This window comes from Balaenoptera musculus, chromosome 14 (assembly GCF_009873245.2).
Source record: "Balaenoptera musculus isolate JJ_BM4_2016_0621 chromosome 14, mBalMus1.pri.v3, whole genome shotgun sequence".
Classification (NCBI taxonomy): domain Eukaryota; kingdom Metazoa; phylum Chordata; class Mammalia; order Artiodactyla; family Balaenopteridae; genus Balaenoptera; species Balaenoptera musculus.
In genome coordinates, this window is record NC_045798.1 from 22,840,511 (window position 1) to 22,857,604 (window position 17,094).

The following is a 17,094-nucleotide window of genomic DNA, read 5'->3' on the forward strand; positions in this document are numbered from 1 at the left end:
GAGGCCAAGTGTGCCCAGAAGGCTGGATCACCAGGCCTGGAGGGTAGTGTGAGCAAAAGTGTGACACAGGGAGAGAATCTGAGGCGGGCCGGGAGTTTTGTGGCCTGGAAAGGAGGATGTCTGGGACTGGCCGCAGGAGATGAGGCTGGGGTGGTGGGTGGTGACAGGACGAGGCTGGGTCTTGAAAGGCTTGCTAATCCCTGCTGAGAAATTGGAATTTAGCCTCTAGGCAGCAAGGTGCTAAAGGATTTCTTTTTTCTTGTCTTCCTCCCTTCCTTCCCTCCTCCTCACTCTTCTCCCTTCCTTCCTTTAAATAATTTAAAATTATATAATATTTGACACATGTAAAATAAGTGTAAATTATAAAGCAAACCAATAAAGTGAACACCTTTGAACTCACCATTAATTTAACAACGAAAACTTTGCCCATACAAATAAATCTACCTCATACTCTTTGAAGTCTGTCGAGACTTGCCTTTTCCACTCGGCATTGTATTTCTAAGATCCATCGTGCTGGGGAGGCTGTGGGGCATTCATTCACTGCTGTCTAACAGTTCATCATGGGGAGGTACCACTTGGAGGATTTTTTTCTTTAAGATTTATTTATTATTTATTTATTTAATTTATGTTTGGCTGCATCAGGTCTTAGTTGCGGCACGCGGGATCTTCGCTGAGGTATGTGGGATCTTTCATTCCAGCGCATGGGCTCTAGTTTGCGGCACGTAGGCTCTCTAGTTGAGGTGCTTGAGCTCAGTAGTTGGGACGTGCGGGCTTAGTTGCCCCGCAGTATGTGAGATCTTAGTTCCCCAACCAGGGATCGAACCTGTGTCCCCTGCCATTGTAAGGTGGATTCTTTACCACTGGACCACCAGGGAAGTCCCTACTTGGAGGATTTTAATCAGCGATGGAAGTGATGAAATTTGCCTTGTAGCAAGATCACTCTGGCGGGTTTTGCTATTCTTTTTAATCTAAAATCTAAAAGTCTTATGGGACTTCCCTGGCGGTCCAGTGGTTAAGACTCCGCGCTGCCAATGCAGGGGGCACGGGTTTGATCCCTGGTCGGGGAACTAAGATCCCACATGCTGCAGGTCGTGGCCAAAAATAAATAAATAAATAAGTAAAAATCTTACAGCTCTCTTCTCCTTAATTCTTTTTTTTTTTTTTAATAAATTTATTTATTTATTTTTGGCCATGTTGGGTCTTCGTTGCTGCGCGCGGGCTTTCTCTAGTTGTGGCGAGTGGGGGCTACTCTTCGTTGCGGTGCGCGGGCTTCTCATTGCGGTGGCTTCTCTTTTTGAGGAGCATGGGCTCTAGGCGCACGGGCTTCAGTAGTTGTGGTTCGCGGGCTCTAGAGCGCAGGCTCAGCAGTTGTGGCGCACGGGCTTAGTTGCTCCACGGCATGTGGGATCTTCCCGGACCAGGGCTTGAATCCATGTCGCCTGCATGAGAAGGTGGATTCTTAACCACTGCGCCACCAGGGAAGCCCTTCCCTTTAATTCTGACGTAACCACAGTCCTCTTCTCTGCTGGGTGGGAGTGTATGTCCCTAATAGATACTCACCACATCGTTTTTCTACCCCGACCATTAGCTTTACTGTCAGTCATTTGTACTATTAAAACAATAGGTGTGTTTTCCAAGTATAAAATCATGCTATTAAATATGCATTTTAAACTGTACAATACTGTCCTCTGTTGTTCTTCAGCAAATGCACCCAGCATTGATCAGAGGTCACAAACTATGAGCCAAAGGTGTGTGTGTGTGTCTCTCTCCTCCACCCCACAGATGTGCTGTAGAGTTCGTATGAAACTGGAATTTCCCTCTTCTCTTGGAAAATGGAGGATCTTGTCACATGGGGTCCCCTGTGGTGCCAGTTGCTTGGAGCTGAATAGCCCTGCTGTCTGGCAGCATGGCTGGGCTCCCCACCTGGCCCGCTCCCTTTATTCATGCTACCTGCTAGGCTCCCAGGTTCCTTAGGTGTCCTTGAGTCCCTGTGCTCGGGGGTCAGTGAGGAGGAAGGCTAGGAGGAAGGCTGGGAGGAGACTGGCCTCCCTTCCGTGGCACCAGCCTTGTATACAAAGCGTGAACTGCTCTCTTACCAGCTTGGTGTGGTGGAGAGTTTCTTGTATTTTCTCACTCAGGAGCCAGCTATGTTGTGTTCTGCCTTCCCCCGTGCGTGGAATTCAGAGTGTACCGAGGCAGGGGGCCGGAGGCCTGGTCTGGGCCTCCTTGACCCCTTGGGTGGATGTCCTGAGTTCTGCTCTTGTGGTTTTCCTCTTGGGGAGCTTCTCACTACTTTTCCTCTTTTTTCCCTTTTAGCCTTGTATCATCAAGATTAAAGACTTTTTTGATGCAGAAGATTATTATATTGTTTTGGAATTGTGAGTAGTATACTTTTTTTTGTTTCCATTTAAAAGTTTATAAGCCACCAAAGAGCCTAATGCTGGCTTGCATTTATGCATCCTGGGGACCCTCAATGTATGTATGTGGTGGGGGGTTAGTATCAATTCTAAAATCCCTCTAGTGTGTCCAAAGGCATGTGGATCTGAGGCCTGTGTTTGAATCTTACTCTGCTGGTGACTGACTGTCTACCCATGGGTTAGTTTACTTCACCTCTCTGAGTCTCGTATTCCCTGTGTTAAATTGGGGTAATAATGATACCCCCAGGCACAGATTCATAAGGTTCAAATGCTGTGAGGGCTGGAAAGCCCCCAGCAGAGCACCTGGCACACTAGGTGCTCAAACACAGGTGCATATTATTACTCTGAAATAACCGGCCTGGGTGGCCCTTGCTGCTTGGGATCACAGTACCAGGTTGCATGGTGACACCTGAGTATCTTTCAGGTGCTGGTGTTCTTGCAGGTTTATTTGGTGTGATTAAAATAATTTCCTGTCTCATTCCTGGAAGAGGCCTGTTTTGATGTTCGTTCTGCATAAATGTGCAGTGTTTCTGGGAGTGGCTGTCATGGCAGACAGACAAGGGTTTACTCCTGCGGGAAACAGTGGCTATGCTGGCTGACCATTAAGATTATAGAGTAAACAGCAGCCCCAGTCATAGCACTCGGGGAGACTGGACGGCCCTTGTGCTTAAGGGAATATCTGTTGCTATGAAATAGGAGGTTGTTATTTGACTGGATCTAGTTAAAACATTTTAATAATAATAGTAATAATAATACAATAACAGTAACTGATACTAATTAAGCACTTAATATGAGCCAAGTCCTGCTCTAAGCACGTCACAGGGATTGACTCATTTAACTTTCCTAACTGTCATCCAGATTACTTACAAGTTACTGGTGAGTTACTATTTTTAGGTCCACTTTACAGAAATGAGAACTGAATTGCAGAGGGATTGAATAATCTTAACAAGCATCTCCACTGTGCCAGGTGCTTTACCTACATCAGTTATCTCTTAATTTGTGCAACAGCCATCAAGGTAGGTGGGATTTTATCCCCATTTTTTGAGGAGGTAGAAACAAGCTCAGAGAGGTTGTGTAACTTGCCCAAAGTCCCACAGCTGGGAAGTGGTGGAGCTGGGGTTCAGACCCCAGTTGTCAGATTGTAGGTTCCTGCTTTCTCCTCTACACCAATCTCAGAACCACCTGGGGTGCACAATAAAAATGCAAACTCCTGGGTCCCACCTCTGATCTACTGCATCGGATTTTTTAAAAGCTCCCCAAGCGTCTCCAATTCCCACTGTGCTCTTCCTCCATCTTTCCTTGCCTTAGTTTCCAATGGGCACATCTTTGTTGTGGACGAGGCTTATTACATCACTGCGTTTACAAATGGGAGTCAAGAGTGAATGAACACTTTGCTTGTCTTAATGAGTTTGCTTTGTTTGTGTTATTCTCTTCCCTCCAAGTGAGTTTCCCTCCAGGAATGAACCCCCTGATTTGCCTGTGTGTTTCAGGATGGAAGGAGGAGAGCTGTTTGATAGGGTGGTGGGAAATAAGCGCCTGAAAGAAGCTACATGCAAACTCTATTTTTACCAGATGCTCCTGGCTGTGCAGGTAAGAGAAGCCCTTGCTGCTTTTGACAGTGTACTTTCTTTTAAGTGTTACTCTCCGAGTTAGGCAGAAGATGAGGGACGGGGGATAAAAACCCAGAGAGCAGAGTGTGTGTGTGGGTTGTTCCATTCTTGGCAAAAACATCCCACCCCTTTGACTCAGATGAGAAAACTCTTGCTGTGAGGCTTAAGAGAGTAAAAAAAACGAAGTTAAAGAAATAAACACAGTCCCACATGGCCTCTCTCTAGCTTGGAGGTATTTCTGGAGGGGAAGGGATGTCTGCTGCTGCCTGATCCTTGCAGAAATCCCCCTTACCTCTCAAGGGGGGAACTGGGCAGGTATGAGGACAGATCACACCCCCGTGGCACAGTGCTAGGGGTTTCTTGCACATGTAGCATCTTGTTAACTGTAGCAGGCACGCGGGCAGGCACATGCTCTGCCTTCTCTTCAATATTCGGGGCAAGTGTTGGGTGGAGGAACAGCTGATGGCACCCTGCATGCTTCAGAGAACATCACCCTTTCTCAACCCAGATTTGGTTGTGGCGATTCCCTGCCAAGGCCTCTTCCCTTGAGAACCTACTGTGTGCAAGAAATGCAGTGATTGGGAGCAGCTCTTGCTTGAGCAAGGATTGAGGGAGATTTTCCAGGGGCTGGTCTACCTGGGTGCCCACCCTGGGGGCTTCACCAGATCCCTTTCCGAGTGGAGGTGTTTTGGAGGATTTTTCCTCTAGGCCAGAGGGATATCCAGAGAAAATTGAAGCCCATAAATACCTAACCAGTGCTTTACTCTCTTAATGGTTTGTTCCCAACCTTATATTATACCAAGAATATTAAGATGAATTGAGTGCAGATCAGTGGATGTGGGAAACTTTTTTTTCCTAAAGAAATATGACTTAGTATATAAAAATGAATACACAAAGAAATATCACCATTCTATTTCAGCCATAGTTTTCAAAGACTAATCTTTGCATCAAGGAACATGTTAAATCTGGGTGTTCAAACAGATAATCTACACATGTGTACTTTACAGAGTCCCTTTAAAAATATTCTCAGGGATGGAATAACCAAATATACTATTTTGGTGGAATTTTTATAGTTTAAGATGGTCTCATAATATTTTATATCACCCATTTACATTTTTATTATGGAAATTGACATCTTCTGTTTCTGCCAATGTGAAGGGATAGTTATTATCTTGAAGAGTGAAGTAAAATGTCTACTGTCATAAGTTGCCTTTTTCATTTTTCTACTTTTTTAAAGAGTTTCTTGCAAACAAATTTGTAAACACTAATCCATTTATCCAGTGGTTTTCTATGATTTGGGGGAATATGGTTGTGAGTAACATGGCTTACAGTTTCATCCAACTGTAAAATGTGTGTGTGTGTGTATGTGTGTGTGTCTCTCTACTCACATCCTACTCCATATATCTAAGGGTCATGCCTGTCTTTCTATGCAGTACCTTCACGAAAATGGCATTATACATCGGGACTTAAAGCCAGAGAATGTTCTACTCTCATCTCAAAAAGAGGACTGCCTTATAAAGGTAAGAAATGTATGTTCTATATGTGGCCACTCCAGTAGATTTCTGTTCAGAAACTCTTTTTAAATTCATCAAGTAAAAAGTGGGAGCATAAAAAGGTAGAGAACTTGACCTTCCCACTCTTAGCAGTTCTTTTAGAGATCAAGTGGTATTGCTCCAATCCAGATGTAATGAACATTTATTGAGCTCCATTGTGTATAAGCCACTTTCATCTTCAGAGGGAGGAAGTAGGGGTCTAGATGGGAGAAACACATCCCCTGTCTTCCTCTGTTTAAAACAGTACTTCCCAAGCCTGGCTTCATTTTAGAATCCTCTGTTGATTTAAAAAAAAAAACAAAACAAACCATGACACCAAGGCTACGCCTCAGAATTGCTGTAGGTGGCACCCAGGTGTAAATATTTTCCCCAGGCTCCTCGGGTATTCCAGTTTGCAGCCAAGGTTGAGAAACTGGGGTCTAAGGAGAACCAGGAATAACTAATTAGAATTCTAGAGTGTCTGTTTAGGGTTATAAGCCTTTTGTAAGGTTACAGAAAGCCCAGATCTAAGTTGAGAAAACCTGGGCCTTAAAGTTCCTTGGCTCAGGAATTTTCATTTAAGCAAAATTAAATAACTTGCAGAGTATAAAATTACCTTACCAAAGCATCAATGTGTAGATTCCAGATTAGTGGCAGCATGAACCATAGGATAGGAACTGTTATAATCTGCATGTCTTTTGGGACTGGCAGACTATGTTACTCTTTATTTTATGACGTCATTAAAAGTGATTCCCTTTTGTCCTTACTTTAGATTACTGATTTTGGGCAGTCCAAGATTTTGGGGGAGACCTCTCTGATGAGAACCTTATGTGGTACCCCCACTTACCTGGCTCCTGAGGTTCTTAATTCTTTTGGGACTGCTGGATATAACCGTGCTGTGGACTGCTGGAGTTTAGGAGTTATTCTTTTCATTTGGTAAGAAAAAGTTTTCATCTCTTCAGACTCTGGTTGGAGGTATTTAGGTGAAATCAGAAATGTGTCCAGGTCGAGAGCTTGTGTTTAATTTAGGTCACTTTTTTTGACCATCGATTTAAAGTAACACCTAATTTTTCATGATGCTGAAAAAGAAATCGTTATATCCACGAATGCCACTGAGAATGCCACTTGATTTCTTTTCCTTTCTCTCTCTACCAATATTAAGCCTTAGTGGGTATCCACCTTTCTCTGAGCATAAGACTCACGTGTCACTGAAGGATCAGATCACCAGTGGAAAATACAACTTCATTCCTGAAGTCTGGGCAGAGGTCTCAGAGAAGGGTATGGATACGAAAGGGTTAAGAATTTGTGGTTTGCTAAAATGTGTGTGTGCCGTGGTGGGAATTTCTTTTCAAATTCTGTGATGTTTTCTCCTGTCAATCCTGTTCTTATTTTCTGTTGTTAGTTTTGCACCATTTGAGAGGCAAAGGAAATTATTAGGAACTTGGGTTCCAGGGCCAGGCTGATGTAGGCTCGTGTCCCGGCTCTGCTACTTCCTAGCTGTGTGACCTTAGGCAAGTTACTTAACATCTCTGGGTCTCCATTTCGTTTATTTGTAAAAGGAGCACAATAAACCCCTACTTGAGGGGTTTTGTGAGGGTTAAGTGTAATATGCTCACTGTGCCTGGTATCTATTTAAGTGTGCAAAATAATGGGTAACTTTTTAGTTACAAGGTCTCCTTTGAATTAGTAAGCGCAGCAAGAGCTAAATGTAATTACTTTGTATTTTAGAATTTGAAAGGGTAACTTTGTAATTCTCAAAAGAAAAAGTAGAAAACTAAAACAATGTACCACAGATGATTGTGCTAAGTGTCACAGTGTCTAAGGAATAATATTGCAATATACAGCCAGCCTCCACTTGTTGCTGGCTGTCAAGCTTTGTTTCTGCCAAGCCTGGGATTCCAAGGAGCGAGCTCTCGCTGGCCGAGGAACTCTCACCATCACTCTGTGGGTCTTGGAGAGAGTTGGCCGAACATCCTGAGTTTTAGAACTGGGGGAAGTTCAGCTTTAATTAGTTTGAACTTGAGTCCAGCAAGGAGAGTAGGGACGGAGAGCTAAGAGGTTGTGATGTCTGAGCAGGGAGTGTTGGGGAGCATCATGGTCGTTCCTGGTGTTCTAGAGCACGTGGACAAATACAGAGTGGGGAGGATTAGGGGGCCCTGCCTACCGTGCCTACTGATCACAATGACCTCAGCCCCTCTCTCCTCTTTCTGGATGTTGGCCTGTGATTCTGGCACACTCTAATTTTGTTGATTTAATGTCTTTATCCTTCTCACTGTGATTTGCCAAATTATCTTACTGCTTTAGCTCTGGACCTCGTCAAGAAGTTGCTGATAGTGGATCCAAAGGCACGTTTTACGACAGAAGAAGCTTTAAGACACCCGTGGCTTCAGGTGTGTATGGGGCAGTGCCTGCCAGCCTAAAATACCGGGGCAGCCCTGAACTGTGCCTTAGAGATGGGGAAGAGGCTGAAAACATACATTTGCTTTGTTGGGTCTGTTTAATGCAATTTTTAAAGACTGAGGTTTAGGTGTGTGGGTATGTGTATGTTTGTCTATGGGTCTGAGTGTGGGTGTGTCTCATGTTTGTGTGCAACCTTTACAACTTGACTTGGATAGACAGGCTCACTTTATGGCCTGTCCTGGTTCCACCTGGCTTCCCTGAGTCTGCGGTTCAGTTGTGTTCCATTGTGTTCCTTTGAGAGATTGTTCTAGCCCCGAACTTCCACCCTAGCTATGTCCTTCTCTTCCCTCAAACACCGTACCCCAGACGGGCAGGATGGGCTGTGTTCCAGCCATCTTCAACCTTAGATCAGTGAAGCAGGGGTGGGAGGAGGGGAGCAGCCTCGCTGGGGGAGAATCTGGCTATTTCTTAAGCCCAAGTGATCGGGCATGAGGGGTCCCACTTCTCGTTCATGGTGAGTAAGCATGCCGTTAGCAGATTGTCACCTGTGCCTTTCAAGTCTGCATTTCCTCTGTATCCCTGCTGGGGGTTGTGGCTGCCATTAGATTATGCACTGATCTCATTCGAGCTGCCAGGGTTGGAAGTCCTTAGTGGCTTTGGTGGGCTAGTCTTTGGTTTTAGAATTCACTATGGCCTTGGGCAGGCTTTTTGATGGATGCCAGGTCTTCTGTTAAGTGGAGTTCCTTTCAGCACAGCCATACGCCTTTCTGTTAACTTTCATTTGGTCTCTGTTTCCTGTGGGGATGGGGGACTCAACCAGGTTGCTTGAGCCGGAGGCTCACATACTGTGGGAATTTCTAGTCCAGGAACTCCTTGGGCCATCTAGTCTCAGCACTGTGCTTCTGGGGCTCTGGGAAGACTGTCCTCGTTCTTTCTCTCTTCCAACCCTCCACACCGAACAGTTCTGCTCAGGCCAGCTCAGGTTGAGAACAAGAAATCCTTACAAGAAACAAAAAGTAGATATATGTGTTTGGGATGTTGCCCTGGAAACAGCAGTCCCTCCAGAAAAAAATCTGTCAGATGATTTAGCACTTAATAGACCACACAGATTTGAAACTGCAGGACCCTGGAGAAAAGGAATTTGGAAATAAAGGGTGCCTTTGCATGTGGGGACTTAATTTTGATGAAAAAGAAAAACATTCCTCTTGGCTCTTTTCATGTGCCTTAATAGGGAAACTCTTGGGGGCCAGATATGGAAGTAGCAGAGCTGTGTTAGTCTTGAAGAAAACAGAGCTTACCAGTTAGGCCTGGGAACAGGGTTTACATCTGCCCAAAATGTACAAACAAGCATAGCCTATTTTTCTTGTACTTTTTGTCTCAAAATTGTTAACAACTAAGGAAAAGGTGAAATTCAACCCTGCCACAGGGGTCTCACTTGAATACTCTTTTGTTCACATTTTATTTTTGCAGCAGAAGGTGGAGTGAACTTTCAGTGAGGATGAGGATGCCAAGTGCCCACATAAATCACCTGCTGGTGACAGTTTAGATTTCATTTTGGGAAAATTCAGTGTTTTTGAGGAAACTAAATGGTTTTATGGGTCTGGCACTGGACTGAGTGTTTGGAATGTGAGTTCTGATCTCTTTTTTGTTATTAACAGTGTCCAATTTTGGGAGCATCCCTTGTATCCACCTTTGACCTCATGTTCACTTCTTTTTTTTTTTTTAAATTAATTAATTAATTAATTAATTTTTGGCTGCGTTGAGTCTTCGTTGCTGTGTGTGGGTTTTCTCTAGCCGTGGCGAGAGGGGGCTACTCTTCGTTGCGGTGCGAGGGCTTCTCATTGCGGTGGCTTCTCTTGTTGCAGAGCACGGGCTCTAGGCATGTGGGCTTCAGTAGTTGTGGCATGCGGGCTCAGTAGTTGTGGCTCGTGGGCTCTAGAGTGCAGGCTTAGTAGCTGTGGTGCCTGGGCTTAGTTGCTCCGCGGCATGTGGGATCTTCCCGAACAAGGGCATGCACCCATGTCCCCTGCACTGGCAGGCGGATTCCTAACCACGCTGCCACCACGGAAGTCCATGTTTACTTCTTGAAATAGAGGATTTTTTCCTGCTTAACCTGGAGGCATATTACAATGTCGTATTTTTGAATAGATTGTAGACATCTCAAAGGAAGGGTATTTACAGATACACATTCTATCTGTGGTATGTAATGATCTCCTTTTTCAGATTACTGCTTACCGATGACTCTTTTTTATTTTTATTTTTGGCCGTGCCGTGGCTTGTGGGAACTTAGTTCCCCAACCGGGGACTGAATCCGGGCCCCAGCAGTGTAAGCACCGAGTCCTAACCACTTGACCGCCAGGGAACTCCCAACTGATGACTTGTTTTAAATACAGGCTTAAATAAGCTTGTGGTCATTTCTGTTTGGCTGCATGGTTTCATCTCTTCATGCATTCATTCATGCTTTCAGAGGACAGGTAAGGAGCTCATGTGTCAAGCACTGTTAGGCACTGTGGATACACAGTCCAGGTGGCGGCCAACCCTGACTACAGAGCAGTGAGATACATGTGGGAATAGGGGTAGGCACAGAGTATGGAGGATCCCCAGGATGAGGACTGCCCACAGGGCTTCCGCTACCCACAAGTTCACACGGTGTGGAGAGTGTCTAAGGGCAGGGTGGCCTGGGGATGACATAGCAGTATTACTTTGCTCAGGCTGCCATAACAGAGTACCACTGACTGGGTGGTTTAAACAATAGAAATTTATTTTCACACAATTCTGGAGGCTGGAAGTCCAATTTCAAAGTGCCAGCAGGTTTGGTTTCTCCTGAGGCCTCTTTCCTTGCCCTGCAGGTGGCTGCCTTCTCTCTGTGTCTTCACTTGGTCTTTTCTCTGTGTGCTCACATCCCTGGTGTCTTCTTCTTTTCTTATGAGGACATCAGCCATAATGGATTAGGGCCCCACCCTAAGAGCCCAATTTTAACAAAAAATTTATTATATTTAAGTATGGTTGATTTACAGTGTTGTGTTGGGCTTCCCTGGTGGCACAGTGGTTAAGAATCCACCTGCCAATGCAGGGGACACGGGTTCGAGCCGTGATCCGGGAAGATCCCACATGCCACGGAGCAACTAAGCCCGTGCACCACAACTACTGAGCCTGTGCTCTAGAGCCTGCGAGCACAACTACTGAGCCCACGAGCCACAACTGCTGAAGCCCGTGCGCCTAGAGCCCATGCTCCGTCAGAAGCCACTGCAATGAGAAGCCCACTCACCACAACGAAGAGTAGCTTCCGCTTGCTGCAACTAGAGAAAGCCCGCTCACAGCAACAAAGACCCAATGCAGCCAAAAGTAAATAAATAAATAAATTTATATTAAAAAAAAGTGTTAATTTCTGCTGTACAGCAAAGTGATTCAGTTATATATATGTATACATTCTTTTTCATATTATTTTCCATTATGGTTTATCACAGGATATTGAATATGGTTCCCTGTGCTATACAGTAGGACCTTGTTGTTTATCCATTCTCCATATAATAGTTTGCATCTGCTAATCCCAAATTCCCAGTCCCTCCCTCTCCCACCCCTACTCCCCCTTGGCAACCACGAGTCTGTTCTTCATGTCTGTGAGTCTGTTTCTGTTTCATAGATAAGTTCATTTGTGTTATATTTTAGATTCCACATATAAGTGATATCATACGGTATTTGTCTTTCTCTTTCTGACTTACTTCACTTACTATGATCTCTAGGTCCATCCATGTTGCTGCAAATGGCATTATTCCATTCTTTTTTATGGCTGAGTAGTATTCCATTGTATATATGCACCACATCTTTATCCATTCATCTGTCGATGGACATTTAGGTTGTTTGGCTATTGTAAATAGTGCTGCTATGAATATACGGGTGCATGTATCTTTTTGAATTATAGTTTTGTCCAGATATATGCCCAGGAGTGGGATTGCTGGATCATATGGCAACTATTTTTAGTTTTTTTGAGGAACCTGCATACTGTTTTTCCATAGTGGCTGCACCAATTTACATTCCTACCAACAGTGTAGGAGGGTTCCCTTTTCTCCAAATCCTCTCCAGCATTTTTAATTTGTGGACTTTTTAACGATGGCCATTTTGACCAGTGTGAAGTGGTACCTCATTGTAATTTTGATTTGCATCTCTCTGATAATTAGCGATGTTGAGCATCTTTTCATGTGCCTGTTGGCCATCTGTATGTCTTCTTTGGAGAAATGTCTATTTAGGTCTTCTGCCCATTTTTTGATTGGGTTGTTTGATTTTTTTTGTTATTGAGCTGTATGAGCTGTTTATGTATTTTGGAAATTAAGCCCTTGTTGCTCGAATCATTTGCAAATATTTTCTCCCAGTCTGTAGGTTGTCCTTTGGTTTTGTTTGTGGTTTCCTTTGCTGTACAAAAGCTTGTAAGTTTGATAAGGTCCCATTTGTTTATTTTTGCTTTTATTTCTATTGCCTTGGGAGACTGACCTAAGAAAACAATGGTACGATTTATGTCAGAGAATGTTTTGCCTATATTCTCTTCTAGAGTTTTATGGTGTCATGTCTTATATTTAAGCTAAGAGCCTCATTTTAACTTAATTATCCGTTTGAAGGCCCTGTCTCCAAATACAGTCACTATTCTGGGGGTTGGCTTCAACATATAAATGGGGTCCGGGGGGCCACAATTCAGTCATAACTCACACAGTTCAGCCATAACAATCACAATTCAGTTGCCACAGCAACGGGGGAATAGCATTTTCAACATTGATTGAGTCCCTCTGATATGGAGGCCTCTGTGCTTATTACAGTGCCTGGCATCTAAGGGTCCTCAACTGTTCACTGAGTGAATGAGGAAGGTGGGTGAGGTGGGTGGGCAGGGAGGCACAGAGGGCATTTCTGGCGGAGGCTGTAAGCAGGTGTAGGAGGAAATAAGGGATGGACCTTTGAGAGTGGCCTTGCTGAGAAATGAGATCCTAGAGGACAGTGTGGAGTGGAATCCAGATGAACTTGGCACTTGGGCAGTGGGGAGCTACACTGAGTGATGCAATCAACAGAGTGATGGAAGCAGGTGATTCTAGCTACTAGATGTAGAACAGGTGAATTCATCCTCGAGCACCAATTTTTCTATATCCATCAAATTGCTGAATATTGAAGGCCTTCACTCCTAGGTCCTTTCTCCGCACCCACCATGGTGCACTTGGTGTAGTGGGAGGAGTGGAGCGGGGGTTGGATGGAAAAGTACATGGGGATTTGGAAGTGGGCTGCTCTGGGTCTGTATTCCACTTGTGAGTGACTGAGCTCAGCTTTCAGCTGGCCCCAAAGCCCACAGTCCTAGTCATGGATGTTTCACCTTTCTGAAGGTAGGGAGGGCTGTCACCTCTCAGGGCTCCCAGATGCAGAAGTGAGCCCTGCAGAAGTAATTATCCATGGAGGTGGGCAGGAGTTTTCTGAGTACCCTGCCCCACCCCTCATTTCCCTCTCCAGCAGCAAGAAACACCTGTTCACTTTTTTTTCTGATTAGCTCTGGGATATTGTGGGCTTGAAGTCCTTCTGGCAACTTGTGCAGTGCTTGCTGGGTGAATTTTCCTAGGGTGCAGGGTTGCTTTGTTAGGGTGGCCCCGGTAACTGGTCTCATTGTTGGCAGTGGGAGGGGGGACCTCCTGGAAAGATCTGGGGAGCAGCATGGAGCCAACCCCAGCCTCTGACCTCCTGATCGCCATCTCTCAGGATCTGAGATGCTGGCTCTGAAAGATTGACTACTAAGGTCTATGGTTCTCTCTGACCCACCCGGAGCTCTTTTTTTTTTTTGCAAAATAAAATTTATTTGCTAATGAAATTAAAATATAGTGAAAACCAAGAAAATGCTCTTTCAGAAGATTTTATCATATTTCAGCTATATTCTATTGATAATAATTCTGTTTTTATTATTTGTATATCACCTTTCGGTTTACAAAGTCTTATCTAATAATTCTGTCCTACCTTAACACTAGTCAAACCACTTGAAACCATTTGAAATAGTTTGATGGGGCTTTGTGACATAGTGTAACGCATTTTCTACCACAGATTTTCAAGGATCATATAAGGAAAATAAATTTATATGACAGGTTTGGATAAGCAACTATTTCTTTGCTCCCTTGTTTTCACAGATGAAATTATGTAATTCCATAAGTATATTTTAGTCAACCAATCCTTTTGTTACATAGTTATATAATGGAAAGGTGACAGTTGCTCATTATGTTGTAGTCAGTCTATTAGTAGTAGACATTCACCTGGAGCTCTTAAGCGTATGGGTTTGGTTCAGCCAGTGTTGACTGAGCACCGACTGCTGAGTAGACTTTTCCCTTTTCTCCACATTCCTCCCCGTCTTAGCCTACTTCCCTGTTTCTGGGGGCATCCTAGCCCTGCCTTTCAGGAGCTTTCTTTCCCTCATTCACAGCCTACTTATGTTTTTCATTTCTTCACAGGATGAGGACATGAAGAGAAAATTTAAGAATTTGCTTTTTGAAGAAGAAAAGTCGATGACTCTGCCCCAGGTTCCCGCCCAGGTATTCTGGATCATGGTCATTAAATGTAGGCTAAGTTTAAAGAGCCAATGAGTGGAGGATAAGGAGTTTGAATAGTCTCTTTAGCAGTGATTGCTTAACATTTTTTTGGTAAGGAATAATGTAGTAGATACTTTGTTTCAGCTTGATCTGCTTTGGCACCTTTAGAAGATTTAATAATGAAGAGTATGTTTAATGCATTAGAGAAGCACAGCTAGGGGTTGTCATTCAGGAAGTCTCCTGTAAGGCAAGATTGGAAGACTTATTAGAGGCTCAGATTTAAACTTGTTGAAAAATTTAAAATTTGGGGGAGTGGTTGATGATTTCTGATTATAATCTTATTCCTCTAAAGTTCTTTGTAGGTATCAGTTAATATCTGTTCATTCCTGTCCTGCCTTCTTTCCGTAACACTCCTCTTCCTACTGCTCCCTTGCAATTTTATAAATGGGGAAAAAAAGACACAAAAAAGATTGTCTTCCCACAAAAGAGCAAGACTTGAGGCTCCCTGGGAGAGGTATTGTGGTCCCTTTACATTTCCTAATTTAGAAGACAACCAAGAGGAGGCTGGTTATGCTGCTTACTTTGAATAGACATCATTGAGTGGTTGGAAGCCCCAAGGGAGAGAAATGTCAGTCCAATAAGGGTGTCTGAGTTTGGGAGGGGTGTGGTGGGGATTCAGAGTCAATGAGGACAACCAGTATTCTTGGTCCTAGAAGTTTCACATGAAAGGCTCCAAGTTCACTGGAAGTATATAGGGAAACTTTGATAAATTGTAACCAAGCCAGAGGTTTTCTTTGAACATCTCTCCCTTTTCCTTTACTTTCAGCCTTCCACAAGTCGAAAGCGGCTTCTTGAAGGGGAAGCAGAGGATGCCGACCCCACAAAGCGCCTGGCTGTGTGTGCTGCTGTCTCGTGAACACCGGTTGACCATGAAAGAATTGAACTTTCTTGAACCCTGCTGCCATGTTCTTTAAATCTGTTTTGCATAGTTTGTATTTTCATTATGGGAACAGTTGCTTTTCCACAATCATTGATACACAATTCAAAATGTAATGGAACCTGGGCTTTGTGCTTTTGCTTGTTGATCAGTTCTTAATTACACGCCTTTAGTGTGTGCATATTTGAAGTTGTGTGCCTTTCCTCTGGTGCCTCTACCTTGGCTGTAACCAGGCAGGTTTCTTAGGATGTATCCCTGGGTGAGCTGCATACAAATTCTAAAGTTGCAGGGGACGCGGCACAGTGAGTCAGGGTGGGGTTTGTTGAGACTGGCCAGAGTCCTTACAAGACGGTCGGTACCTTGGTGCATCTACTATGGGCCAGTTTTTTTTTTTTTTTTTTTTAACTTCAATTTTTTTAAATTTTATTTTTCATTTTTATTTTTTTGGCCATGCGGCTTTCGGGATCTTAGTTCCTTGACCAGGGATTGAACCCGTACCCCCTGCAGTGGAAGTGTGGAGTCCTAACCACTGGACTGCCAGGGAATTCCTCCATGGGCCAGTTTTAGAGTCCCATTCTCCCCCTCATCATCCCTGAAACCACAGAGCCAGATAAGTTGTGAAATTTAAAAATTTCCTGATTTTAGGAAGAGGACCAGGCACATCAACTGTGTTTATATGTAATACCCAGCTGAATCCTATAACCAAACACTTTAATATTTCTGCAGCAAATATTCACAGTAAGAGGAATAGAGAAAACTGTAAATAGCTTCATGTCACTTCAGGTCTATCTTTTCTGCCACGAGAGTTATGGAGGACTCTCCAATTTCAGAGCTGTTTGGATTTTGGAAATGTAACTAAGGCATGTGGGCATGTCATGTTGACCCAATGATGACCAAGGAGGCCCTGTGTAAAGCGCCTCCCCAGGTTGGTCTTGTCTAGTGATTCTATGGAGTGGGGGGGCTAGGTCCTCTGATCACCTTTATGTTATAGGTGAGGAACCCAGGCTGAAGGAGTAAGGTGACTTACCCAGTGTCACACAGCTAGGAAGTGGCGGAGCTGAGACCCAACCCAGGGCTTTCTGACTCAAATTCATGTTCCTCGTCTCCTCCCTCCCTTATTCAGTCAGACTCAGGGATGTTGACTCACACTGACAAAACTCACATGAGACTGATTTCCAAATTTTGAATGCCAGTATGTTCAATCATGATGAATGGGTACAACGCCATGATCTGTGGAAGCTGGGACATCTTGGTGACAAGGAACAGAGGCCCATTCAAATTACTTCATGCAAAAGGGGATCTGTTTCAGCCTTACAGAGGGCTGGGCCTGGGAGCCATCAGGAGCCCAGGCAGTTCTAATGGCTGGCTCTTCTTGTCTCTTTCTGACCCACTGATTTTGCTTCTTTTGTAACTTTGGCTGACTGATGCTAGGCCACATTGTAGCTTGCTGACTATGCCATGAGTTGAGTGTCTTGGTTCAGATGCCACTGGTGAGCCAGCCAGGGGAGGGTGAGGGGCACACAGCTGTTGCCCCAGGCAATGAAGGGTGGTGGCTGGCAATGGAAATTAGAAGGGTGTGCAAGCATTCTGAGGCTTGGCTGGCCTGTTGCTGAGGGCTAGATGGGGATTTAGGTGGTTTGCCTATTTAAAGGAATG

At 44.3% G+C, this 17,094-nt stretch overlaps 2 protein-coding genes across 5 annotated transcripts in view; both read left to right on the top strand.

Annotated features, from left to right (window-relative positions):
• Positions 1-15,745, top strand: part of CHEK2 (checkpoint kinase 2) — a 39,579-nt gene extending 23,834 nt beyond the window's left edge. Inside the window, exons 9-16 of one of the 4 annotated variants that reach the window (XM_036874401.1) lie at positions 2,317-2,378; positions 3,908-4,007; positions 5,461-5,547; positions 6,332-6,495; positions 6,722-6,837; positions 7,864-7,949; positions 14,424-14,504; positions 15,328-15,745. In XM_036874401.1, the coding sequence (XP_036730296.1) occupies positions 2,317-2,378; positions 3,908-4,007; positions 5,461-5,547; positions 6,332-6,495; positions 6,722-6,837; positions 7,864-7,949; positions 14,424-14,504; positions 15,328-15,417 (786 nt within the window). In that variant the 3' untranslated portion in view covers positions 15,418-15,745. The remainder of the gene's footprint in view (positions 1-2,316; positions 2,379-3,907; positions 4,008-5,460; positions 5,548-6,331; positions 6,496-6,721; positions 6,838-7,863; positions 7,950-14,423; positions 14,505-15,327) is intronic. The other 3 variants (XM_036874399.1, XM_036874398.1, XM_036874400.1) reach the window with 3 other exon arrangements.
• Positions 1-17,094, top strand: part of TTC28 (tetratricopeptide repeat domain 28) — a 651,841-nt gene that overhangs the window by 51,338 nt on the left and 583,409 nt on the right. The window lies entirely within an intron of this gene.